The 26549-nt window shown below is 49.4% G+C and overlaps 1 protein-coding gene across 1 annotated transcript; it reads left to right on the top strand.

The window, feature by feature from the left end:
- The first annotated feature begins 3879 nt into the window (after nucleotides 1-3879).
- Nucleotides 3880-25390, top strand: VWA1 (von Willebrand factor A domain containing 1). The gene is made up of 6 exons (XM_033079721.1): nucleotides 3880-4542; nucleotides 13217-13780; nucleotides 20106-20384; nucleotides 20789-21061; nucleotides 22096-22365; nucleotides 23791-25390. Exons 1-6 carry the CDS (start codon nucleotides 4470-4472, stop codon nucleotides 23838-23840), a joined length of 1509 nt encoding a protein of 502 aa, XP_032935612.1. The 5' UTR covers nucleotides 3880-4469; the 3' UTR covers nucleotides 23841-25390.
- The last annotated feature ends 1159 nt before the right edge of the window (nucleotides 25391-26549 follow it).

Here is a 26549-nt window from a genome sequence, read left to right as displayed (position 1 = left end):
ACTGGGGGTTGTTTACATTCCCTGAATGTCACAGCAGCTGCAGCAAAACCTCCTCAGGCTCTGTGAAATACCTGAGCAGTGTCACAATCAAAATGTGCTTGGTTGGTTGCTGGTGGTTTTATTTATTTTTTAATTTTTTTTTCTATAATTATTTATTGTTCCTGAGCTGTTCTGTAGCTTGGCATGGGGAGAAGGGGATGACCCTGAGGGAATTTTGGCCAAATCCATGGCAGGTGGAAAATGGGAGCTCAGAAGTGCTGGGGAGCTGAGATTGAACAAAGCTGGAGTGACACCTCTGGCTCCAGGGGCAGGAAAGAATCAGCACAGGCACCAGGGCTGCTGGAAACAGCATTTGCCAATTCCTGTAAAGTTTAAAAATAAACCCTGTAAGGTCTAATTATATTCCAGGCTGCTTTTTCCTGCTTGCACCTATCCCAGCAGGACCCTCCAGGCATCCACAGGGAAAATCTGGCAAAAGAAAAAAAGAAGCAGGGAATTATTGTGAGATGAGCAACACTTCCTTGGGAAGTGAGTAATGGGAGGAAATCAAATCCAGGAATCCAGCAGCCCTGAGCGGGGGTGGGGATGGGGCTGGGGATGGGATGGGATCAGTGGGATCAATGGGATGGGATCAGTGGGATCGATGGGATGGGATGGGATAAATGGGATGGATCAGTGGGATCAATGGGATCAATGGGATCAATGGGATCGATGGGATCAATGGGATGGGATGGGATCAATGGGATCAATGGGATCAATGGGATCAATGGGATGGGATCAATGGGATGGGATCAATGGGATCAATGGGATCAATGGGATCAATGGAATCAATGGGATCAGTTGGATCGATGGGATCAATGGGATCAGTGGGATCAGTGGGATCAATGGGATCAGTTGGATCAATGGGATCAGTGGGATGGGATCAATGGGATCAATGGGATTGGATCAATGGGATCAATGGGATTGGATCAATGGGATCAATGGAATCAATGGGATCAATGGGATCAATTGGATCAATTGGATCAATTGGATCAGTGGGATCAATGGGATGGGATCAGTGGGATCAATGGGATGGGATGGGATGGGATCAATGGAAAGAATGGGATCAATGGGATCAATGGGATCAATGGGATGGGATGGGATCAATGGAATCAATGGGATGGGATCAGTGGGATCAATGGGATCAATGGGATGGGATCAGTGGGATCAATGGGATCAATGGGATCAATGTAATCAATGGGATCAATGAGATCAATGGGATCAATGGGATCAATGGGATCGATGGGATGGAATCAGTGGGATCAATGGGATCAGTGGAATGGGATCAATGGGATCAACGGGATCAATGAGATGGGATAGGATAGGATAGGATAGGATAGGATAGGATAGGATAGGATAGGATAGGATAGGATAGGACAGGACAGGACAGGACAGGACAGGACAGGACAGGACAGGACAGGATAGGATAGGATAGGATAGGATAGGATAGGATAGGATAGGATAGGATAGGATAGGATAGGATAGGATAGGATAGGATAGGATAGGATAGGATAGGATAGGATAGGATAGGATAGGATAGGATGGGATAGGATGGGATAGGATGGGATAGGATGGGATATGATGGGATAGGATGGGATATGATGGATGTAATGGGATATGATGGGATAGGATGGAGCAGCTGGATATCTGTGTGAGCTGATGAAAACCACAGGGATTTGCAGCAGGACACAGGACAATGGGCTGGAATTGCTCTGGGCCTGGCTGCCAGGGCTCCCAGAGGCACATCTGAGCCCTTGGACAGGGCAGGAGGGGACAAGGAGATATTTCCTTCCATCCTGCCTCCTCCAGCCCTCCCACAGTCCAGCAAGGACAGGAACACCAGCAGAGAACCAGGATGGGACTGGGAAAATCCTGAGCTCAGCAGTGCTTTGGAGAACATTTTGCTTTCTTGGCTGTGCTCATGGTCAGTCCAGGAGGATGGGATGGGAATCTGTGCAGCAGGAATGGATGGGGCTGCTCAGCTTGGGGGGTTAGGCCATGTGGGATTTGTTAAATTTGAGGGATTATTATCCTGTGGGATTTGCTAAAATTGAGGAATTTGACTGTATGGGATTTGCTCAGATTGGGGGATTAGATCATGTGGGATTTGTTCAAATTGAGGAATTATTACCCTGTGGGATTTGCTCAGATTGGGGGTTTATTACCATGTGGGATTTGCTCAGATTGAGGAATTTTACTGTATGGGATTTGCTCAGATGGGGGAATTAGATCATTGTAGGATTTGCTCAGATTGGGGTTTATTACCCTGTGGGATTTGCTCAAACTGGGGATTATTACCCTGTGGAATTTGTTCAAATTCAGGGATTATTCCCCTGTGGAATTTGTTTAAATTCAGGGATTATTCCCCTGTGGAATTTGTTTTCTGTGTAATTTCCCCCTGGAAGCTCCTTGGCCACCTGATCCTACACCAGATTTTTCACCCTTTTTTTTTTTTTTTTTTCAGCCTCAGGATGCAGGAGCCACCTGGGAGGGGATCTCAGAGTGGGAGCAGGGATATCCCACTCCCCAAAAACCTGGGATAAATCTGGTTCCAGCCTGGGTGAGGCTGAGTGATGGAAAATCCTGGGGCTGGGATGGAAAATCCTGGGAGAGGAACACAAACAAATGCCCTCAACTCTCTGAACCCACGGATTTTTAATTGATTCTTCTTTTTAAATTGCATCTCCAGCCTGATTTTCCATTTGGTGGATGAGTTTGGACACAGCTTTTTTCCACTCTGAACACTCCTTGGCCCCTAACTCCTGCTGAGTTTTTTTTTTTTACAGCTCCCAGGGGAGAGGAAATAAAATTGGAGGAAATATTGCTCACCAGTGTCTGAAATCCCCAAAGCTCCCAAACATCCCTTTTGCTGCTTTTCAGCCTGGTCCCTCCCCCTGTCGAGAATTGATGGATCTTTTCATTACTGGATGTCATTTCCCAGTTTTTCCCTCTGCTGGTAACATCTTGGACTTGTCCAGAAGCAGCACATGGAAAAACCTCCAGGGGAAAGGGAATTGTCAGCTCAGCTGACGCAGAAGTGAGGAGAGCAGGACAATGTTGCTTTATTCCAAATATTCCCAATATTGCTTTATTCCTAATATTCCAAATATTGCTTTATTCCAAATATTCCCAAGATTGCTTTATTCCTAATATTCCCAAGATTTTTTTATTCCCAATACTCCCAAGATTGCTTTATTCCCAATATTCCCAGTATTGCTTTATTCCAATTATTCCCAACATTGCTTTATTGCCAGTATTCCCAAGATTGCTTTATTCCCAAGACTCCCAATATTGCTTTATTCCCAATATTCCCATTATTTCTTTATTCCCAGTATTCCCAATATTGCTTTATTCCCAATATTGCTTTATTCCCAATACTCTCAATATTTCTTTATTCCCAATATTCCCACCATTGCTTTATTCCCAGTATTCCCAACATTGCTTTATTCCCAGTATTCCCATTATTTCTTTATTCCCAATATTCCCATTATTTCTTTATTCCCAGTATTCCCACCACTGCTTTATTCCCATTATTTCTTTATTCCCAGTACTCCCACCATTGCTTTATTCCCATTATTTCTTTATTCCCAATATTCCCACCATTGCTTTATTCCCATTATTTCTTTATTCCCAGTACTCCCACCATTGCTTTATTCCCATTATTTCTTTATTCCCAGTACTCCCACCACTGCTTTATTCCCATTATTTCTTTATTCCCAGTATTCCCACCACTGCTCCTGCCCTTTCCCAGCTGGGCAGGGCTCCTGTCCTGTCCTGTCCTGGTGTCCCCAGAGCCCCTCCCAGGGGACACAAACCCCGAGTGTCCCCCAGCCGTGGGAGGCAGCGCTGTGGAACGCTCCTCCCAGCAGATTAGCCAATATTCCCAGGGCAGGGCAGGGCAGCCTTTTCTACTCTTTCTTTCCTTTACAAACGTGGTTTTTTCCATTCTTCCAGCTCATTCCAGACAGCAGAACTTTGGATTTCTCACAGCTTTTCTTTCCTTTTTAATTTTATTTTTAATTTTTTTTTCCCCCTCAGGTTACTGGCCTGCTGCCAGTGCCTTCAGGGCCAAAGTTTTATCTCCAGGGATTTATTTTTCAAACCAGCTGCACACACAGAGAGCGAATCCGCGCTCCTGGGGTGAGCTCAGCTCGGTGGAGGGAGCAGCAGGAGCTCTGCTCCTCCAGCTATTCCTGTCAGGATGGATTTATGGCTTTAAAAGGAGCAAGGAGGGGAGGGCAGGAAGGAGAAGCAGAATTGCCTGCAGGAGCTGCAGCTCACAGCACAGCCCAGCAAAACTCACAGAGAGCTCCAGGCATGGCAGTGAGAGCGCGGCAGCCGGACCATGACTGATCCCAGGCTCTGGCTCTGCCTTTACAAAGCCCAGCCCGTGGATTTGAGGTAGTTTAAACCCGGGATCAGACTTTGCTATGTTGGCCAAGGCGCTGCTTTCCCTTGGGCTGTGGCTGCGGCTCGCTGCAGGACAGGACACACCTGAGCCAGGTGAGTGCCTGGGGAGGGCAAAGGCGTCCCTGTGCTTGCTCTGCCCCATTTCTGCCTCCCCATGAGCCCTGGGCACAACAAAATCTGCTTTGGGTCCTGCTTTAGGTCCTGCTTTGCTTTAGGTGCCGCTTTAGGTGCTGCTTTAGGTCCTGCTTTGCTTTAGGTGCAGCTTTAGGTCCTGCTTTAGGTGCTGCTTTGCTTTAGGTGCTGCTTTAGGTGCTGCTTTAGGTGCTGCTTTGGGTCCTGCTTTAGGTGCTGCTTTAGGTCCTGCTTTAGGTGCTGCTTTAGGTGCTGCTTTGCTTTAGGTCCTGCTTTGGGTCCTGCTTTAGGTGCAGTTTTAGGTCCTGCTTTAGATCCTGCTTTATGTGCTGCTTTAGGTGCTGCTTTAGGTCTGCTTAAGGTCCTGGTTTAGTCCTGCTTTAGGTCCAGCTTTGGGTGCTGCTTTAGGTGCTGCTTTAGGTCCTGCTTTGCTTTAGGTCCTGCTTTAGGTGCTGCTTTAGGACCTGCTCTAGGTGCTGCTTTAGGTCCTGCTTTAGGTGCAGCTTTAGGTCCTGCTTTAGGTGCTGCTTTAGGTCTGCTTAAGGTCCAGCTTTAGGTCCAGCTTTGGGTGCTGCTTTGGGTCCTGCTTTAGGTGCAGCTTTAGGTCCTGCTTTAGGTCCTGCTTTGGGTCCTGCTTTGGGTCCTGCTTTGCTTTAGGTCCTGCTTTGGGTCCTGCTTTAATCCTGCTTTAGGTCCTGCTTTAGGTGTGCTTTAGGTGCTGCTTTAGTCCTACTTTGCTTTAGGTCCTGCTTTAATCCTGCTTTAGGTCCTGCTTTAGGTCCTGCTTTAGATCCTGCTTTAGATCCTGCTTTAGGTCCTGCTTTAGGTCCTGCTTTAATCCTGCTTTAGGTCCTGCTTTAGGTCCTGCTTTAGGTCCTGCTTTAGGTCCTGCTTTAATCCTGCTTTAGGTGCTTGGTTGTACTTTGTGTACAAAACCAAACAGACCTGTCTGCGATTGCCCTTAGAGAGAAGCTTTTGTGGAGTTTGTTTGCGGCGGGGAAGAGGAAATTGCTGCAGAAATTTGCAGGGTTAAGAGTAAATCATGTGGAAAAAGTCTTGGACTTGAGGACAGGCACTGAGAGGAGTCGAGGCAGTGATTAACACTGTGTTCTCCTGCTGATCCCTGTAATTCAATCCTCACAGCTCCGCTCTAAAACGCTTTCTCTTGGACACTGCCGGTGGAAAATGAAAATGGGTCAGTGCTGCAGGGCTGGCAGCGGGGAAGGGGACGTGCAGAGGGGGATGTGTCACTGCTGGACCTGGCCAGGGACTCATCCCACATGGTGGAGGCTGAGCTGCTGCAATCCCTGGTGTCCTGCCCTGTGCCCAGGGTGGAGCAGGTTCTGTGTTCTGGGTTTGGTTCTCACTGCAGTCCGTGGGAAATGAGAGGGAGAAGCTCAGGGGTGCCTGGCCAGGAGCTCCTGGGACAGAGCAGCTGGGACTGGCTGTGCTGGGCACACAGAGAGGTGCAGAGCCCTCCCAGGATGGCTTCTGTCCCTTGGCTTCTGTCCTTTAGTGTCCCAAAGTGCTGGGGTCTGTCCCTCCAGTTCTGTTCTTCATTGTCCCAAAGTGGTGGCTTCTGTCCCTTGGGTTTTGTCCTTCAGTGTCCCAGGATGGCTTCTGTCCCTTGGCTTCTGTCCTTTAGTGTCCCAAAGTTCTGGCTTCTGTCCCTCTGGGCTCTGTCCCTCTGGGTTCTGTTCTTCAGTGTCCCAAAGTGCTGGCTTCTGTCCCTATGGGTTCTGTCCCTTTGGATTCTGTCCCTCTGGATTCTGTCCTTCAGGTTCTGTTCTTCAGTGTCCCAGGCTGGCCTCTGTCCTTTGGGTTCTGTCCTTTAGTGTCCCAAAGTTCTGGGTTCTGTCCCTCTGGGTTCTGTCCCTCTGGATTCTGTCCCTCAGGTTCTGTCCCTTGCTGTCCCAGGCTGGATTCTGTCCCTCTGGGTTCTGTCCCTCTGGGCTCTGTCCCTCAGGTTCTGTCCCTCTCGGCTCTGTCCCTCGGTGGCTCAGATGTGGCTCAGATCCTTCTCAGGGTGCTGGGTTCTGTCCCTTGGTGTCCCAAGCTGGGTTCTTCTCCCTCTGGGTTCTGTCCCTCTGGGTTCTGACCTTTTGGATTCTGTCCCTTGTGTGCTGTCCCTCAGGTTCTGTCCCTTGGTGTCCCTCAGGTTCTGTCCCCCAGGTTCTGTCCCAGGCTGGGTTCTGTCCCTCTGGGCTCTGTCCCTTTGGATTCTGTCCCTTGGGTTCTGTCCTTCAGTGTCCCAGCCTGGGTTCTGTCCCTCTGGGTTCTGTCCCTCTGGGTTCTGTCCCTCACATTCTGTCCCTCACATTCTGTCCCACAGGTTCTGTCCCTCTTGTTCTGTCCCCTGGTGTCCCAGGCTGGGTTCTGTCCCTCTGGGTTCTGTCCCTTGGTGTCCCTCAGGTTCTGTCCCTCAGGTTCTGTCCCCTGGTGTCCCTCAGGTTCTGTCCCTCAGGTTCTGTCCCCTGGTGTCCCTCAGGGTTCCATCCCTCAGGTTCTGTCCCTCAGGTTCTGTCCCCTGGTGTCCCTCAGGCTCTGTCCCTCAGGTCCTGTCCCTCAGGTCCTGTCCCCTGTGTCCCAGCTGGGGCAGCAGTGCTGCTGCAGCTCCTGGCTTTGTCCCAGCACTCCAAACATCCCCGGGCAGCAGCAATTCCCATTGTCCTGCCGCCCTGCTGCCCTGTGGCATGTGGCTGTGGCATGTCCCCAACCCAGGCTCTGAACAATGCTCAGCCCTTCAGAGTGGGTGACAGAGCCAGCCACGGCATTCCAGAGGGGTTGTGCTGCTCCAGAGGCACAGTGTGGGTGGGATGAGCTGTGTGTGGGGTGGGCAATGTTTGGGATGAGCTGGGGATGAGCTGTGTTTGGGATGAGCTGTGTTTGGGATGAGCTGTGTTTGGGATGTGAAGTGTTTGTTTGGGATGAGCTGGGTTTGGGTTGTGCAGTGTTTGGGATGTGGAGTGTTTTTGGGATGAGCTGGGGATGAGCTGTGTTGGGATGAGCTGCTTGAGATGTGCTGTGTTTGGGATGAGCTGTGTTTGGGATGTACAGTGTTTGGGATGTGAAGTGTTTGTTTGGGATGTGCAGTACTTGGGATGATTGGGATGAGCTGTGTTTGGGATGATTGGGATGAGCTGTGTTTGTTTGGGATGTGCAGTGTTTGGGATGTGGAGTGTTTTTGGGATGAGCTGGGGATGAGCTGTGTTTGGGATGAGCTGTGTTTGGGATGATTGGGATGATTGGCACGAGCTGTGTTTGGGATGTGCAGCGTTTGGGATGAGCTGTGTTTGGGATGAGCAGTGTTTGGGATGTTTGGGATGAGCTGGGTTTGGGATGAGCTCGGTTTGGGATGAGCTGTGTTTGGGGTGGGCTGTATTTGGGATGAGCTGTGATTGGGATGAGCTGTGTTTGTTTGGGATGTGCTGTGTTTGGGACATGTTCTTTGGGATCTGCAGTGTTTGGGATGTTTAGGATGTGCAGTGTTTGAGATGAATAGTGTTTGGGGTGAGCTGTGTTTGTTTGGGATGTGCAGTGTTTGGGATGTGCAGTGTTTGGGATGTGCAGTACATTGTTCTGGACAGTGGGTTCTGGATTGTCCTGGATAACAGATTTTGGATTGTTCTGGAAAACAGATTTTGAATTATCCTGGACAATGGGCACTGGATTGCCCTGGACAATGGGTTTGGGTTGTCCTGGACAATGAGTTTTGGGTTGTCCTGGACAATGGGGTTTGGGTTGTCCTGGACAGTGGGGTTTGGATTGTCCTGGACAATGGTTTTGGGTTGCCCTGGACAATGGGTTTTGGGTTATTCTGGACAATGGTTTTGGGTTGCCCTGGACAATGGGTTTTGGGTTGTTCTGGACAATGGGTTTGGGTTGTTCTGGACAATGGGTTTTGGATTCCTGCACAAACTCAAGGCAGACCGTGACCAATCCCCACTTCCCTCTTTGGGTCCAGATTCAGAGCTCAGCTGCATCCACGTGCAGTGCAGCCTTTTGATGGTTTGGGCTTGGATAAATGGAATTTGATTGTCATTTCCTGGGCTGCCTTCAGCAGAAAATGATGGGGATGTTGCTGTTGTGAGTGACAATAAAGACATGGCCCCTCCATGCACTCTTTGTGGGGGACCTGCACTTGCTGACCTCTGACATAATTCCATGAGCCCAGAACAGCAGAGAGAGTGAAATTTGTGGAAAGATCATGAGATGGCAGCCCAGCTGTCCTCCTGCTGTTGGGATTTGTCTGAAGGGCCATTTCCCAGCCTGAACTCCGTGCCACAGAGGAGCTGAAGGCTTTTACAACACAATTCTTTCGTGCTTGGAGGATGTCAGCCCTCCATCAGTGAAGCTCAGCAGTGCCCTCCCCATCTCCCACGGGCTCTCTGCTGTGGTTTGAAGTGTCAAACCCCTCCTGGATGGTTTGGGGGGAGAATTCTCTGCCAGGCAGAGGTGGTGCCTTCCTCCTCCTGCCTCTCACTGTGCTCCAGAGGGGCCACAGGGAAGCTCAGCCCGCGTTCCTCCCCTCCTCTCACAGCAGAATTTTCTCCTTGCGTGGCCAAGCAGCGAGAGAAGACAAACGTGGGATGTCAAAGCCAGTTAACCCAGACAGGACATGATCCTTCTTGGCTGTGAGTGAGCCCCACGAGCTCCAGGGCTGTGTAAATCAGGCGTGTGGAGCGTGTTCAGCTCCCAGCTGAGAGCGTGGGGAGCTCCTCCAGCGGATGTCTCCTGTCAGCATCACGGGCGAGCCTGGCTGTTCCAGCTGTTCTCCGGCTGGAAAAGCCAGCAGGCAGCGTTTGTGTTTCCATAGTGACATCCTGCTCCCATCTCCAGCCCTCCAAAACACTCCTGAGCTCAGAGCACTGACCGGGCATCACGCAGGGAGTGACCACAGTGACCACAGTGACCACTGCCACAATTATCCCTGACACTCCAGCACCCAGGGAGGTGCTCACGGATGCCCCTCTCCTTCCAAACCCCCCCTGAAAAATGTGAAATCCTCACCTGGCACCTGTCCAAAGGCTGAGAGCAGCAGCTGCTTGCGTAACGGGGATTTGCTGGTAGGAAAGTGGCAGCCCCACCTCTGGCACAGATGGCATGTTTGTGCTGGATGCGGGACAGGGAGCAGCAGCAAGGATGAGAGAATTGAGAGCCTGGAGTATCTGCTCGCTTGCTGATGGGGGGACAGCCTTGGTCTCCGTTTATTTCTTTATTTTTTTTTTTAATGGATTCTTTCTGGCGAATTGGAGGAATTTGTTTCCGTCTCAGAAACAGAAGGACAGGGCTGTGACTCCCCTTTGTTCTTTTGGGGTTTCACGCAAAAGGACACAGCTGTGACTCCCCAAACCTTTGTTCTTTTGGGGTTTTGCACATAAGGACAGGGCTGTGACCCCCCCAAACCTTTGCTATTTTGGTGTTTCGCGCAGAAGGACACAGTTTTGACTCCCCTTTGTTCTTTTGGGGTCTCACACAGAAGGACACAACTCTGACTCTCCAAACCTTTGTTCTTTTGGAGTCTCACACAGGACAGGGCTCTGACCCCCCAAACCTTTATTCTTTAGGGGTTTCACACAAAAGAACAGGGCTGTGACTCCCCTTTGTTCTTTTGGGGTTTCACACATAAGGACACAACTCTGACTCCCCTTTTTTTGGGGTTTCACACAGGACAGGGCTCTGACTCCCCAAACCTTTGTTCTTTTGGGGTTTCACACAGAACAGGGCTGTGACTCCCCTTTGTTATTTTGGGGTCTCACACAGAAGGACACAGCTGTGACCCCCAAACCTTTATTCTTTTGGGGTTTCACACAGAAAGACACAGCTCTGACTCTCCAAACCTTTGTTCCTTTGGGGTTTCAAACAGAAGGACACAGCTGTGACACCCTAAATCTCTGTTCCTTTGGGGTCTCACACAGAAGGACAGGGCTGTGACCCCTCTTTGTTCTTTTGGGGTTTCACACAGAAGGACACAGCTCTGACTCCCCAAACCTCTATTCCTTTGGGGTTTCACACAGGACAGGGCTCTGACTCCCCAAACCTTTGTTATTTTGGGGTTTCACACAAAAGAACAGGGCTGTGACTCCCCTTTGTTCTTTTGGGGTTTCAATAGAAGGACAGGGCTGTGACCCCCCCAAACCTCTGTTCTTTTGGGGTTTCACAGAGAAGGACACAACTCTGACTCCCCTTTGTTCTTTTGGGATTTCATACAAAAGGACACAGCTGTGACCCCCCAAATCTCTGTTCTTTTGGGGTTTCACACAGAAGGACACAGCTGTGACTCCCCAAACCTTTATTCTTCTGGGGTCTCACAGAGAAGGACACAGCTGTGTCTCCCCTCTGTTCTTTTGGTGTTTCACACAGAAAGGCACAGTTCTGACTCTCCAAACCTTTGTTCTTTTGGGGTCTCACACATAAGGACACATCTGTGACCCCCCTTTGTCCCTGGTGTCACCCTGAGCTCACCCAGCTGTTCCCCACGCAGGTAGCTCTGGCAGCAATGGGATTTCTGCTCCCTTGGGTGAATTCCCAGCTCCCTCCCCGTGCTTGTGCACATGACCCTGTTGTTTACTGCTGCAGAACGTCCTCTGGCCATTGATCCCTGCCCTGCCAGGGATCCCAGACGCTTTTCCAGCTGCTTCTTGCAACATCTGGGAAGCGAGGGACGCTCCTCAGAGCTGTGAGGAGCAGAGGGGAAGAGCAGCCCTGCCTTGCCAGGGTCTGTCCCTGTGTCCTGCCAGCCAAACCTGTGCCTTGGGCTCCTTCCAAGCCTCCTTGACCTGCTGGAATTCCACTGGGACTTCTGGGATCCAGGGACCTGTGGGGTCACAGCTCAGCTCTGCTGGGTGGTTTGGTGATTCCTGGAGTTCATTTTCATTTTCTGAGCACCAGGGCACTGCAGGGAGTGGCTGTGGCTGTGCTGGGTCACACAGAACTGGCCAGGGTCCAGCTGGGTGCAGGATCTCTCCAGGCTGGGCACAGAATCAGGGAATGGTTGGGGCTGGGAGGGACCTTAAATCCTTTAATCCCATCTCATTCCATGGCAGGGACACCTTCCACTGCTCCAAGCTTTATCCAACCTGGCCTGGGACAATTCCAGGGGGAGCCACAGCTTCTCTGGGCACCCTGTGCCAGAATTTCTTCCCAATATCCCATCTCAGCCTCCTCCCTGTCAGTGTGAAGCCATCCCCTCTCCCTGTCACTCCCAGGTAAATTTGACTTTCTCCATTTCTGGATGCTCTGCCTGGTGTCTCCTGCTGTTCCAGGAGATCTCTGTGATCTCTGTGATTTCTGTGATCTCTGTGATCTCTTGTGATCTCTGTGATCCCTGTGATCCCTGTGATCTCTGTGATCCCTGTGATCTCTGTGATCTCTTGTGATCTCTGTGATCTCTTGTGATCCCTGTGATCCCTGTGATCTCTGTGATCCCTGTGATCCCTGTGATTTCTTGTGATCTCTGTGATCTCTTGTGATATCTGTGATCTCTGTGATCTCTGATATCTCTGATCTCTTGTGATCCCTGTGATCTCTGTGATCTCTGTGATCTCTGTGATCTCTCACAGCCAGCCCCTCTCCCTGGATCCTGGCATTTGGCACAAGATGACCAAGCTCTCCCAGCAGGGTTAAAAATGTTTCTAAAATCATGGGAATTGTATAAAACAGATTCAGGGGGTGGAAAGAAAGGTTGGGTCTGGTAGGGCTGGGAAAGGGAACCAGGCCTGGGAATGAATGTTGGGTTTTGTCTTTATCAGATCATGTGAAACTGCACCTGGGTAATCATCATGTGATAAATAATGTGATTGTTAAATGTAATAATTGTTTGGTAAATTGAGTATATTATTGTTTAATAGTAACAAGAATCATGAGAAAGGATGTTTGGGGACCTGATGGAAATCACAAGGATCCATGCTTGGATAAGATTAATGTATACAATAGAACAATATGGGTTTAATAAATAATATATAGGGTATACAAACCTGTCCCTCTGGAACCCATGTGGAGTCAGATTTGGGTTTGTACCCCTGATTCCCAGAGCTCTGCAATAAAAGCATCTGCAGATAATCATCCTGTGATGGTGTTTGTACACTAATACCTGTGCAGGATTTGTGCTCACACCACTCCACTGATGCTGTTCCTCCTTTTTCCCTTCCAGAATCCCATCCATCCATCTCCAACACCAATGGTGATCTCCTCCTCCTGCTCAAGCTCTCCCAGCAGGTTTTATGTTCACACCACTCCACTGATGCTGTTCTTTCTCTTTCCCTCCCAGAACCCCAGCCATCCATCTCCAACACCAGTGGTGATCTCCTCCTCCTGCTCAAGCTCTCCCAGCAGGATTTGTGTTCACACCACTCCACTGATTCTGTTCCTTCTTTTCCCTTTCCAGAACCCCATCCATCCATCTCCAACACCAATGGTGATCTCCTCCTCCTGCTCAAGCTCTCCCAGCAGATCTCTGTGCAGGATTTGTGTTCACACCACTCCACTGATGCTGTTCCTTCTTTTTTCCCCTTCCAGAACCTCAGCCATCCATCTCCAACACCAAGGGTGATCTCCTCCTCCTGCTCAAGCTCTCCCAGCAGGTTTTATGTTCACACCACTCCACTGATTCTGTTCCTTCTTTTTCCCCTTCCAGAACCCCAGCCATCCATCTCCAACACCAAGGGTGATCTCCTCCTCCTGCTCGACAGCTCTGCCAGCGTCTCCCACTATGAGTTCTCCAGGGTCAAGGAATTCATGTGGGACCTTTTACACCCTTTCACCTTTGGCCCTGGGGATGTCCAGACCAGCATCATCCACATCAGCACCACCCCCACCATGGAGTTCCCGTTTGACCAGTACCTGAGCGGTGCCACCCTGAGAAAAGCCATCAGGGGCACGCGGCAGCTCATGGGCGACACCAACACGGGCAAAGCTCTGTCCTTTGCCAAAGAAAAACTCTTCAGTGGCGAGGCTGGGGCCAGGCCAGACGTGCCCAAGGTGCTGCTGTGGGTGACAGATGGCTTCTCCAGCGATGACATCTCGGAGCCCATGCAGCTGCTCAAGGACATGGGGGTCACCGTGTTCATCGTCAGCACCGGCCGCGGAAACTTCCTGCAGCTCTCAGCTGCTGCCAGCCAGCCCTCGGACACACACCTGCACTTTGTGGACGTGGATGACCTGCCCATCATCACCAAGGAGCTCAGGGATGGCATCCTAGGTAGGCTGGGCTTGGCAGCAGGGTTTAAGGTGGGTGGGAGTTTGGTTGAATTTGGGAAAATCCTCCAAAATCTCATCGTGACTCAAAGAACTGGAGGGGTTTGTCCATAGGTCAAGTATAGATCAAAGCTTCTAAGAGCTCTGGGATTAATATTTTCCGCTGGAATAGTGGGAATAGTGGACCTTAGTGGCTTTATTAAGGTGAAATCAGGTGAATTAAGTGAATTAAAATGAAGCAGGTGAGTTAAGGTGAAGTCTGGTCAACTTGCTGAACTCAAAGCTGTTCAGCTGACCCTAAACATTACTTAAAACAAAAGTAACCAAAACTCTACCTTTACACCAATTATCACCAAGGAGCTCAGGGATGGCATTCTAGGTAGGCTGGGCTTGGCAGCAGGGTTTAAGGTGGATGGGGGTTTGGTTGAATTTGGGAGATTCTTCCCAAAATCTCGTCGCGACCCAAGGAACTGGAGGGGTTTGTCCCCAGGACAAGGCTTCTAAGAGCTCTGGGATTAATATTTTCCCTTGGAATAGTGGGAATATTGGACTTTAGTGGCTTTATTAAGGTGAAATCAGGTGAATTAAGTGAATTAAAATGAATCAGATGAATTAAGGTGAAGTCTGGTCAACTTGCTGAACTCAAAGCTGTTCAGCTGACCCAAAACATTACCAAAAAAAAGTAACCAAAACTCTATCTTTACACCAATTCATAAATAGTAACCAATGCTCTATAAAGTTAACTAAAAAAGTAAAAAAAACCTAGTTAACAAGGTAAAAAAAACCCAACAACAATCTGAGCTGCTGGCAAGTAAAAAAACATTACCACTCAAATAAAAAAAATGTGCCTGTAAAATAAATTTACTGTCATGTAAATACCCATGTCCCCAAAAAAATAAAACTAATGAGGAGCACCAAAACAACAAACAGAAATAGGGAGGTCTGGGACAAACATTTCCCCTTGGAATATTTGACTGAGTGGGACAAATCCCCTTTGGTGAGATGAACTTGTGAGGAGTTCAGCTGGGAATGAGGAACTCAGGCAGTGAAATATCTGAATTCCTTCAAACCCCACAAGTCTTTGGAATGAGTCACGCAGGTCAGGCATCTGCACAAGCCCAAAAATTCCCCCACCTGCACAGGCTGTTAACCAGAGGTTTCCCAAACAGCAAAGATTGCCTGAGCCCCTTGAGTTGATTTTCACTCCCAGGTTGAATTTTTATTTTTTCCCCTCTCCAACATTCCCTCTGTGCCAGCTGATGGAGGAACACCAATGTGTTGAGCACATCCAAAATGGGATTTGTGTCCCTGGCAGGGATTTGTGTCCCTGGCAAGGATTTGGTCCTGTCAGCTCTTTCTAGGACAGATCTGACTCCCTAAATTCACACCTCCAACTCCTGCAGTTGTTCTCTTACAAAATACAATTAAAGGTGCCTGCTGTCAGCATTGAGACCATGGGAAAGGAATGTTTTTGTTCCATAAATCCCTGTCCCAGCCTGTTCCACACCCCCCAGATCCATGGGCTGACTTGGCCAGCACAAGCTTTGCCAGAACAGCCCCGGGGGTTTCGTGGTGCCTGGCAGAGGGAACAGGCAGCAGGTTGGAGTTTTCACCACTCCAGGATTTCAGAGCATCCAGGAAAGGCTCTGAGGAAATTAAATTCCATGATCTGGGCCTCAGGACAGGCTTTGCAAGGCAAGGGCACTGCCAGCTGCCCCTGGGCTTTGTCTCAGCCTCTGGATTTGTTTGGAATGCTGAGGGAGCTGCTGTGACTCTGCAGAGTTCACAGAGATTTTTCTGGAGGTTCTCTCTCCATTGGAAATCCTGATTTCATTCCTTGTTTGATTTCTGCTGTGTGAGGTGGGTTGGAGGTGGCTTTGCTGCCCCAGTAACCCTTTCCACAGAACCCTTGGTGTGTAGCAATTCCTCCCTGTTCCAAATCAAAATCATTTAAAAAAAAACCCCAAAAAACAACAGCCCTCCTGTCCCAGCCACCCCACAGACCCCCAGGTATTTTATTTCAGTGCTTATTTATTTTCTGCTGCATCCTGAATCCAGGTTATACAAAACACCATCCCAAAAATTAGAAATCTGCAGCGCAGGAGATCATAAAAAATCTGCAGAGGTGACAACTGCAGTGCCTGGGGGCAGCATCCAGCAGGGCTGAGAGCTGCTGGGCTGGGATTTTAATGGAAGGTGAGATTCCCACCTGAACCCAGGGGTTGTAAAGTGCCAGACTTTGGTCACATCACTTGATTTCACCTTAATAAAGCCACTAAAGTCCACTGCTCCCTACCTGGAGGAGGCAGCCCCTCCTGGGACAGCAGGGACACACAGGATCCTGGCAGGCAGCAATTAAACCTTTCCAACTCTGGAGTGGCCCAGACTGGTTTAATTTTCACTGCTCTCTTATCTTCATCTCCTGCTATGTTAAAAAAAAAAATAAAAAATTAAAATCAGCGGAGGCTTTTGTAGAGGCACAAACAAGCCTTGTCAAGAGCTGCTCCCTCCTTCCACCTCCTTTCCAGGAATGGGTTTTTCGTGCCTGCTCCACTGATATTCCAGCTCAGGGGCTCCTGCCAAGCTGCTGTGCCCCAGGTGGGCTGAGGAGCCTCAATCTGCTCTCAGGAGAGATCCCTGAGATGTGGAGGAGCTGGAGCAGCTCTGAGGAGGGTGCAGGACAGGGACTGTGCATGGCTGGGTGTGTCCACTGCCTATTTTTTATTATTTTTTTTTTGTCCACTGCCTGTTTTTCCTCAGCCCTTGGCAGAAATCTGCAGAATGCAGCTCCCAGCCAGCCTGGCCGTGGCACAGCTGGCACAGCTGGAGCCTGGCAGGCACAGCTGGATCCTGGCAGGCACAGCTGGATCCTGCCAGGCACCTCCACCCTTTCCCAGCAGCAAGGGAAGGCTCTCAGGCTGTGCAGGAGCTCAGGTTCCTTCTGCAGCATCTCAGATGTGCCCAAATTGTGGAATTTGGGGCTCCTCTCCTGAGGAAGCACCCCCAGAGCTGTGAATCCAAGGAATTCCTCTGAGCTGACATCAGCCCCTGTGCCTGCAGCCACTTGTTCTGTGCTCAGCCCTGCTGAGCTGGAGCTGCTGACTCAGTTCCAGCCTTGGCATCACCTCCTGAGCCAGGCTTTGCAGGATCAGGACAATCAGCTCAGGACAATGCATTTCTGACCCAAACCAAGGTCCTGGGTAACTCCTGCTGCAGGGAAGGCTTTGGGTGGTCTCACTGGAGCTGAGTCAGCACAGGCAGTGATCTCAGCCCACCCTGGAGGTGGAGAAGTGTTGTCCCCCCTCCCAGGATCAGAACTTTCCCCACTCATATCAACAGAATTTGTCCCAAATTCCATTTGCAGCTCCTCAGCCCCAGCTCAGCCCAGCTTCTCCTGCCTGGCTGCATTTCTCACCCTCCTCACGAACCAGCAGCATTCCTGCAAGTCTGATCCTGATCTCTGCAGAGCCCAGGGGATGCCAACAAACTGCAGGGTGCTGTTTGGATCACCAAGAGGCAGGAGGGAAAGTGTCACAGCTGTCTGAGTGCCACTAGGCTGGGTCCAGGACAGGATATTTATGGGAACAGAGGGACTGGGAAACACATTTGGACATTGATTTTTTTGTGGTTTATTGCCTTCTTTATATGCTGAAGGCATCTGGGGTCTGGCAGCAAGGGGCAGAGCTGTTTGCTGGGGGCTCCTGCCCCCTGTGCTTTGGTCTGCTCCCTTTATTCACAGTGTCCCTGCCCCCAGGCTCACTGATTTCCATTCCCTGAGCTTTTGGCAGGATTTTTGGCAGGACTGAGGCCTTTCCTGTGCTCCCTGTTCCTTCGTGGCTTGGCTCCTGCTGTTTGTGGGGCTCACAGAAGGGTGCAGTGCCCCAGGACTGTGGGTGGAGTGCTGGGATGGGGTGGGATGGGATGGGATGGGATGGGATGGGATGGGCAGGGCACAGAGCAGGGAAATGTTCCTGCCTGCCCGGAAGAGCCAGGGAACAGCTCAGAGGAAAAACTGAGGCTGTTTTATTTGGTACAGGGATGTTGGCAGAGCCTCGGAGCAGCTCAGAGGAGGAGAGCTGGTCCTCTCCTGGCGAAGTCTGGGAGTGCAAATCAACCCATCCTGCAGGTTTTGTGCCTCCCTTTACCTCTGTGCAGTGAGAACTACCTGGAGTGTGTCTGAGCATGAGCTGGAAGGTTCTTTTATAAGGATTTAGCAAGATTCTTTTATACAGATTTAGCAAGTTTCTTTTATAAGGACTTAGGAGCCCTTCAAGGCTCAGGGTGCTCTTTAAAATCCTTTAAAAACAGAAAAGCATCTCCACATCTTCCTGTGCCACTTCCCTGGAGCCAGAAACAATGTCCTGTGTGTTTCTGCCCCTCTGGAAGGTCAGGGAACAGCGGAATTCTGCCCAAAATGGGCTCAGAAAGCCACGCATGTCACAAGGGTCAAGCAGCAGAGGGAGCTGGGGGAGCTGCCCAGCATCACAAAAGGATTTATTTGTGCCTGGCATTTGGGGTCTGGAGCTCCAAGGTAGCACAAGGCTCAAAGAGAAGGCTCTGTGCAGGGGCAGGGAGAGGTGAGGTGGCACAAGAGGGCTCTGAGTGTTGAATGTCACCAAACAAGGGAGCTCTGTGCAGGCTGTGACCTCAGCTGGGCTGAGTCCAGCTGGATCAGCAGGGCTGGGCAGTGCCAGGGCTGCCCCTCATTCCTGGGCACTGGGAACTGCAGGGAGGAAAGGGGAATGGGGAATGGGGAATGGGGAAATGGGGAAATGGGGAAATGGGGAATGGGGAAATGAGGAATGGGGAATGGGGAAATGGGGAAATGGGGAAATGGGGAATGGGGAATGGGGAATGGGGAATGGGGAATGGGGAAATGGGGAATGGGGAATGGGGAACAAGAGAAATGGGGAAATGGGGAATGGGGAAATGGGGAATGGGGAAATGGGGAATGGGGAATGGGGAATGGGGAATGGGGAATGGGGAAAAAGAGAAAATGGGGAATGGGGAATGGGGAAATGGAGAAAATGGGGAATGGGGAATGGGGAATGGGGAAATGGAAATGGGGAAATGGGGAATGGGGAATGGGGAATGGGGAATGGGAAATGGGGAATGGGGAATGGGGAATGGGGAATGGGGAAATGAGGAAATGGAAATGGGGAATGGGGAATGGGGAAATGGAAATGGGGAAATGGGGAATGGGGAATGGGGAATGGGGAAATGGGAAATGGGGAAATGGAGAAATGGGGAAATGGGGAATGGGGAATGGGGAAATGGAGAAATGGGGAAATGGGGAATGGGGAATGGGGAATGGGGAAATGGGGAAATGGGGAAATGGGGAATGGGGAAATGAGGAATGGGGAAATGGGGAAATGGGGAAATGGGGAATGGGGAATGGGGAATGGGGAATGGGGAATGGGGAATGGGGAATGGGGAATGGGGAAATGAGGAAATGGAAATGGGGAATGGGGAATGGGGAAATGGAAATGGGGAAATGGGGAATGGGGAATGGGGAATGGGGAAATGGGAAATGGGGAAATGGAGAAATGGGGAAATGGGGAATGGGGAATGGGGAAATGGAGAAATGGGGAAATGGGGAATGGGGAATGGGGAATGGGGAAATGGGGAAATGGGGAAATGGGGAATGGGGAAATGAGGAATGGGGAAATGGGGAAATGGGGAAATGGGGAATGGGGAATGGGGAATGGGGAATGGGGAATGGGGAAATGGGGAATGGGGAAAAAGAGAAATGGGGAATGGGGAAATGGGGAATGGGGAAATGGGGAATGGAGAAAAAGAGAAATGGAGAAATGGGGAACTGGGGAAAAGGAGAAATGGGGAAATGGGGAAAAGGAGAAATGGGGAAAAGGAAAAATGGGGAAATAGAGAAATGGATAAAAGGAGAATGGAGAAATGGGGAAATGGGGAAATGAGGAAATGGAGAAATGGAGAAATGGGAAATGGAAAAATGGGGAAATGGAGAAATGGGGAAATGGGGAAGAGGAGAAATGGGGAAAAGGAGAAATGGGGAAATGGGGAAATGGAGAAAAGGAGAAATGGAGAAATGGGGAGATGGAGAAAAGGAGAAAAGGAGAAAACGAGAAATGGAGAAAAGGAGAAATTGAGAAAATGAGAAATTGAGAAAAGGAGAAAAGGAGAAATGGAGAAATGATAAATGGAATTCTTCACCCTCTGTGCTGTTTCACGGACAGGAATGTGGTGCTTTGGTGATTTGCACCCCTCAGTGACTGCAGTAGCAGCGGTGCTGCAGGTGTGCCACGCCCTGGCCTTGGTGCCAGCCCTGATTCCTGGCACTGTCCCTTTTCCAGATGCCCTCCAAGCCAGCCGGCTCCACGCCACCGATGTCACCTCCAGCAGCTTCCGCCTGCTGTGGCCCAAGCTGCTGTCCCAGGACACTGGCTACTACAGCCTGGAGTATGGCCCAGGAGCTGAGCCAGCCAGCAGGAGGACCCTGCAGGTGTCTGGGGCTCACACCAGCCTCGTGCTCAGCGACCTTGCACCACAAACCACTTATGAGGTGGTTCTGATTCCTGAGTCCAACGTGCACTACTTCCCCCCCCAGAGCACCAGGGTCACCACACTGGCAGGTAAAGTGGGAACATCCCTCCCTGGGGACAAGGACATGGTCCCTGCCTCCTGCCTGAGCTGGAGGTGGAGATAGAGGGTGCTGGAATGACCTAAAGGAAATAAATCTCTGTTTGAGAGGGAAGGGGAGGGGAAGAACTCGGAGCAGAAAATAGAAAATAGCCCCAGATTTATGCAAAAAGGTGGCAAACTGCAAACCTGGGCAGGGGTGGCAAAGCCAAGGTGGACTTGTACAAAATATTAATTTTCTGCATGCAAGAACAGTTTCTGAAGAGAGAAATAATTTTCTTTGGGCTGAGCTGAGTATCAACATTTATTTGCTGGGTTGATTTTAATCCCACCCCCTTGAATCCCAATATGATGCAGGACAATAATGCTGATTAAACCCTCTCTGCATTGTTTCCAGAGGAAATCAGCCCAGTTCAGGTTCTCATCTCGGAGTCTGGACCTCGCAGCTTCCATGTGAGCTGGGCTCCTGTGCTGGACAGCGTGGCCAGCTACCAGGTGCTCTATGGGCCACTGCCAGGAAATTCAGTAAAAGTGCTGGAGGTGGATGGGAGGCACAACAGCACCGTGGTGGAGCAGCTGGCACCCAACACCACCTACCTGGTGACAGTGACCGCCGTCTATAGATCTGGCAAGGAGAGATCCCTGTCAGCCAAGGCTTGCACACAGGAAGGTGAGCAAGGGGAGTGCCTGGAATGTCCCTGGAATGTCCCTGCAGTGTCACCTGCCTCGAGGTGAAGGCAGAGGAGTCAGTGAATCCAGCCCCTGGGGTGGGATGATGGGGGAAAGCTCCAGGAGCAGCTCTGGATGTGCCATCAGGTGGATTAGGTGAGGTGTCAGGGCATGGGTTGGACTTGATGATCTTGGAGGGCTCTTCCAACCTGGTGATTCTGTGATTGTGTGTGTGATTGTGTGTGATTCTCTGTGTGAGTTTCTGTGTGATTCTGTGTATGATTCTGTGTTTCTGTGTGATTCTATCTGTAATTCTTTGTGATTCTGTGTGTAATTCTGTGTGATTCTGTGTGTGATTCTTTATGTGATTCTTTGTGATTCTGTGTCATTCTGTATTATCCTGTGTGATTCTGTGTGTGATTCTATGTGATTTTACCTGTAATTCTTTGTGATTCTATGTGTGATTCTGTGTGTGATTCTTTGTGTGGTTCTGTCTGATTCTGTACGATCCTATGTGTGATTCTGTGTGATTCTGTGTGTCATTCTGTATTATCCTGTGTGATTCTGTGTGTGATCCTGTAATATTCTATGTGTGATCCTGTCTGATTCTGTGTGTGATTCTGTACTATCCTGTGCATGATTCTGTGTGATCCTGTGTGATTCTGTGATCCTGTGTGATTCTGCGATTCTGTGTGTGATTCTATGTGATTCTATCTGTAATTCTTTGTGATTCTATGTGTGATTCTGTGTGTGATCCTGTGTGATTCTGTGATTCTATATGATCCTGTGTGATTCTGTATGGTTCTATGTGTGATTCTGTGTGTGATTCTGTATTATCCTGTATGATGCTGTGTGATTCTATGTATAACCCTGTGCAATTCTGTACTATCCTGTATGATTCTGTACAATTCTATGTATGACCCTGTGTGATTCTGTATGATCCTGTATTATCCTGTGTGATTCTCTGTATGATTCTGTATCACCCTGTGTAATTCTGTACAATCCCATGCCATCCCACATCCCCTCTCTCCACAGAAGGCTCCCAGGTGTCTCACCTCCGTTTCGAGGCCATGGGTCCCAGCACAGTGCGAGCCTCGTGGGACGCTGCAGCCGGGCCGGTGCTGGGCTATCGAGTGCGCTGCCGGCGCCACAGCGGCCGCTCCTCCGTGCTCAGCGTGTCCCCAGAGGTGCACAGCGTGCTGCTGGCTGAGCTGCCCCCCAGCACCTCTGCCAGGGTGTGTGTGCAGCCTGTGTACAGTGACCGGCCCGGCCGGCGGCTCTGCCGCACCGTGCTCAGGCAGCCAGGTGAGCCGTGAGCATCCTCGGATATGGATGGTACAATTCCCCCAAAAACATCTGCCCTGGAACTTCTATAATAGATAAGGTATCCTAGATGCCAAGGCTGAGTAGAATTCCTTGAGAATTTGGTCACTGCACAGGCAGACAGGTGAGCTGTGAACATCCTCAGCTGTGGATGGTACAATTCCCCCAAAATCACTTGCCCCTGGTGTTTATTTAATAGATAAGGTATCCCAGATACCAAGGCTGAGCAGAATTCCTTAAAAATTTGATCACTGCACAGGCAGCCAGGTGAGCTGAGAGCATCCTCAGCTGTGGGTAATACAATTCCCCCAAAAACATCTGCCCTGGAACTTCTATAATAGATAAGGTATCCTAGATATCAAGGCTGAGCAGAATTCCTTAAGAATTTGGTCACTCTGCACAAGCAGACAGGTGAGCCACGAGCATCCTCAGCTGTGGGCAATACAATTCCTCCAAAACCATCTGCCCTGTCATGTATTTAATAGATAAGGTATCCTAGATGCCAAGGCTGAGCAGAATTCCTTAAGAGTTTGGTCACTGCAGGCAGCCAGGTGAGCTGTGAGCATCCTCAGCTGTGGATGGTACAATTTCCCCAAAAACATTTGCCCTGGAACTTTCTGTAATAGATAAAGTCTCCTAGATACTGAGGCTAAGCAGAATTCATTAAGAATTTGGTCACTCTGCACAGGCAGATAGGTGAGCTGTGAGCATCCTCAACTGTTGATGATACAATTCCTCCAAAACCATCTGCCCCTGGCACGTATTTAATAGATAAGGTCTCCTAGATGCCAAGGCTGAGCAGAATTCCTGAAGAATTTGGTCACTCTCCTTTCACTTTGGAAGATAATTGGTTAGAAATTAGTTTGTGTAATTGGTCAGTTCACCTGTAGACCTTTTGACTTAGATTGGATGCTGTTCTTTGGATAACTTTCTATTGGCTGTAGTTATCACACCAGGATATTCCCAACTGGCACTGACCAAAGTTGAGCTCTCTCCCCCGTTTTTAGGAGTAAGACTCCTCCTAGTGGAGTCGATTGCAGGCAGGAATAAAAAAGCATGGATGGAGACAGTCCTGGAGTTACTTTGGGTTAACAAAGGTGGGAACACGGCTGAAAGCTGCCACAGGCACTGGAGTGCTGTTTAAAATTCATTTGAAGCCTTGGTTGCACTTTACCTTCCAGTGTGGCAGGGGACAGGAACAATTAAAGCCACTTATAAAAACACAACATTTCTTTCTTCTGTTTTCTGGCATTAAAGCATCCCTGATGGGATGGAGTAAAACCAAACAGAAGCTGTGAAACTTCTCCCAGTGTGAAAGTAAAAATGCCCTCAGGGGTGGGATCTCTGGCTCAGGTGAGGGAGAATGGGTGGCTAAAACTGATTTTTATATTCCTCGTGTTCTTCCAGCCACAGAGGCCCAAGGATACAGGCACAGAGAGCAAGACAGACTGGAGTGAGCTGATTCCAGCACAGCAAAGGATCTTGCTTGGACAAGGACCAAAAGGAGGAGCCAGGGGAGGAAAACCCCTCCTCTCCCAGCCTGTGCTGTCCCTTGGGGTGTCCTGCTTGTCCAGCCTGTCCCCAGCCAAGTTCTCCCAGAGCTTTGAGGCTTGGCCTGGCTGGATGGAACAACCAACCTGACTAAAAGATGCCAAATCTGCACCCATTTCATGTAAACACGCCTGACAAATAACAAACAGAAGGCAAAGTGGTGGATCCTCACTGCTGCTTGCTTGCTGCCTGTTCCCTATTTATTAAAGGTGGATCCAGATTTATTTTATGAGCACATTCAGGACTGCTCAGTGCCCTGGCTGTTCCTCCAGGGCGTTCAGAGAAAGATTCCACTTGGCCAAATCCATTCCTGCTGCCAACAGCCAGGGAACCTGGAGTGGGAGAGAGCAGGAAACCCCAAAATCCTGGGAATGTGCTTCCCCAGCAGGTCCCTCCAGGGCTCTCAGCTGAGCTCAAGGAGCAGCTGAGAGCCCAGAAAAACCAGACAAGACCATCTAAAGCACTTATTGTTGTTTCTGTGGTCCTGCCTGGATCATACCACTGCATTGCTCTGGCATTCCTGCAATCCCTCTTCACCACATGGGAGTCCTGCTGTCCTCATGGAGATTAATTAGCCTGTTCTCTGTCTAATTACAGGCAATAAGTCTCCAGCACTATCATTCCTCTGCACCCTGAACACACACAGCACATCTCTGGTGTTTATTTTGGGCTTCCACCCAGTGCTAAGCTCGAGCTACACTTAAAAATCAGAGTTTTTAAGGGAGAAGAGTAAATCTGATTGTTTCCCTTTGGCCCCAGGCTTGAACTCGCTGTCTCTAAGCCACTCTGGAATAGGGAGCTGTAAAAAAAAAAAAAAGAAAAAAAAAGACGAATTGATAATAAATATCTAGTGACCAAGCATATGGTTTCAAAGTTCAGGACTTAGGGCTGTAAAGAAATGTAGATACTTCTCTGCTAACCCCCAGCATCAGTGGGAACACCCTCCCTCAGTAACACTTGCTCTATTTTAAATTTATTGCTTATTTGTCCTACATGTGGAACTCGGTTTGTTGGAGAGCCCCATGCAGCCTCACAAACCCTTCTTAAAACAGCTTAAAACAGCTTCTTCTGGAGCTGAGAGGAACATTTATCCCTGACTTTGTCTCCTGAGAGCTGAATCCTTCATCTCCACTTTTCTGGAGCATTTTCCTTGGGCTGCCCTGTTGGAGAGAGGGATGGAAGGGAGGTGAGTCATTCATTAACTCTATAAAGAGATTTTCAGCTGATTTGTGTCCTCCTTTGGAATGTGCATCTGTGACTGATTAATCTCAGTGCTGAAGGGATGGCAAAGCCCCTGGAACTGCTCATGCAATAAGATGATTTTGTTTGTTCTTGCTGTAGGACAGAAGTTAAGTTTGCACAACTCCCTGCATAGTTTATCAATACATTAACGTGTCATCCCCCTCCACTTGTAACACACCCTTCTGAAGACAATTAAATATAAATACAAGAGCTACTGAATGGTTCCTTTGTGCTTGATGTGGGTTTTGTTCCAGGGGTTGAAAATCTGGCATTCATAGAATCATAAAAGCTGGGAAAAGTTTCTGAGATCACCACTTTAAATCATCATTTTAAATGTCAGGGAGTTGTGTGTTCTACCCGTGACTGCATAGCCTGGTTTGCACAAAACTTCACCTCCATCCCTCAAAAAATGTGTTGGAAATGTAAAAATAGAAATTCATCGGTAAAGCCTCAGTTCCAGGAAGAATTGTTTTAGAAATCTTGGCAGAACTGGGAAATATTTGTGAACAACACAGGGTGGGATTGTTGGGCTGGCCATGAGCTGGACTCTGATCCTTGTGGATCCCTCCCAGCTCAGGATATTCCACATTTCCATGATTCTAAGTGTGCATTTGGGACGAAATATGAACATTTAGAGAAAAGAAAAAAATCTGAGGAGGTGTCCCCAGCCTGCTGCTGAGGGCTGGGCGTGGGCCAGGTGTGTTCTACATTTTACAACATTCCAGGCTGCAGAATTCCACGTGTTCTGACTTCACTCCCTTTTCCTGACATCGTTCCCACTCCAAACATTTGGACAGGGAGATGATTTCTATGGGAAATCTTGCTCTTTATCCCAGATAACCACAGGGATGTGTTTCCTTGTGTTCCCCCTTTTGGAGGCTCCTGTCTCATCTTTCCCACTCCAAACATTTGGATTGGGAGCTGATTTCCATGGAATATTCTGCTCTTCATCCCAGATAACGACAGGGATGGGTTTCCTTATGTTCCCCTTCTCTTTTCCACTTTTCCATCATCTCTCCTACTCCAAGCTGTTGGATCAGGAGTGGATTTTCCAGGGAAATCCCAGATAACCACAGACACGTGTTTCCCTGTGCTCCCCTTTTCTAGAAGCTTCTGTCCCATCTTTCCCATTCCAAAACATTGGATTAGGAGCCGATTTCCAGGGAAATCTCGCTCTTTATCCCAGATAACCACAGCAATGGGATCCTCCACACTCCCCTTTTCTGCTTTCCCATCCTCCCTGCCATTCCTAGGAGAAGATTTCCATGGAAATCCAGGATAACTCCAAGGCCGTGCCAATTTCCATGGAAATCCGGGATAACTCCAAGGAAATCTGGGATAACTCCATGGCCTGAACCGACTTCCAAGGAAAC

This window comes from Catharus ustulatus, chromosome 24, assembly GCF_009819885.2.
Source record: "Catharus ustulatus isolate bCatUst1 chromosome 24, bCatUst1.pri.v2, whole genome shotgun sequence".
Lineage (NCBI taxonomy): Eukaryota > Metazoa > Chordata > Aves > Passeriformes > Turdidae > Catharus > Catharus ustulatus.
This window is presented reverse-complemented; position numbering and strand designations above follow the sequence as displayed.

Bases quoted from the DNA above. Each gene is read 5' to 3' on its own strand.
- VWA1 (XM_033079721.1), top strand. From the start codon at position 4,470: ATGTTGGCCAAGGCGCTGCTTTCCCTTGGGCTGTGGCTGCGGCTCGCT. The intron at 21,062-22,095 runs GTGAGCAAGGGG...CTCTCTCCACAG, and splicing joins CAAGGCTTGCACACAGGAAG to AAGGCTCCCAGGTGTCTCAC. The intron at 22,366-23,790 runs GTGAGCCGTGAG...GTGTTCTTCCAG, and splicing joins CACCGTGCTCAGGCAGCCAG to CCACAGAGGCCCAAGGATAC.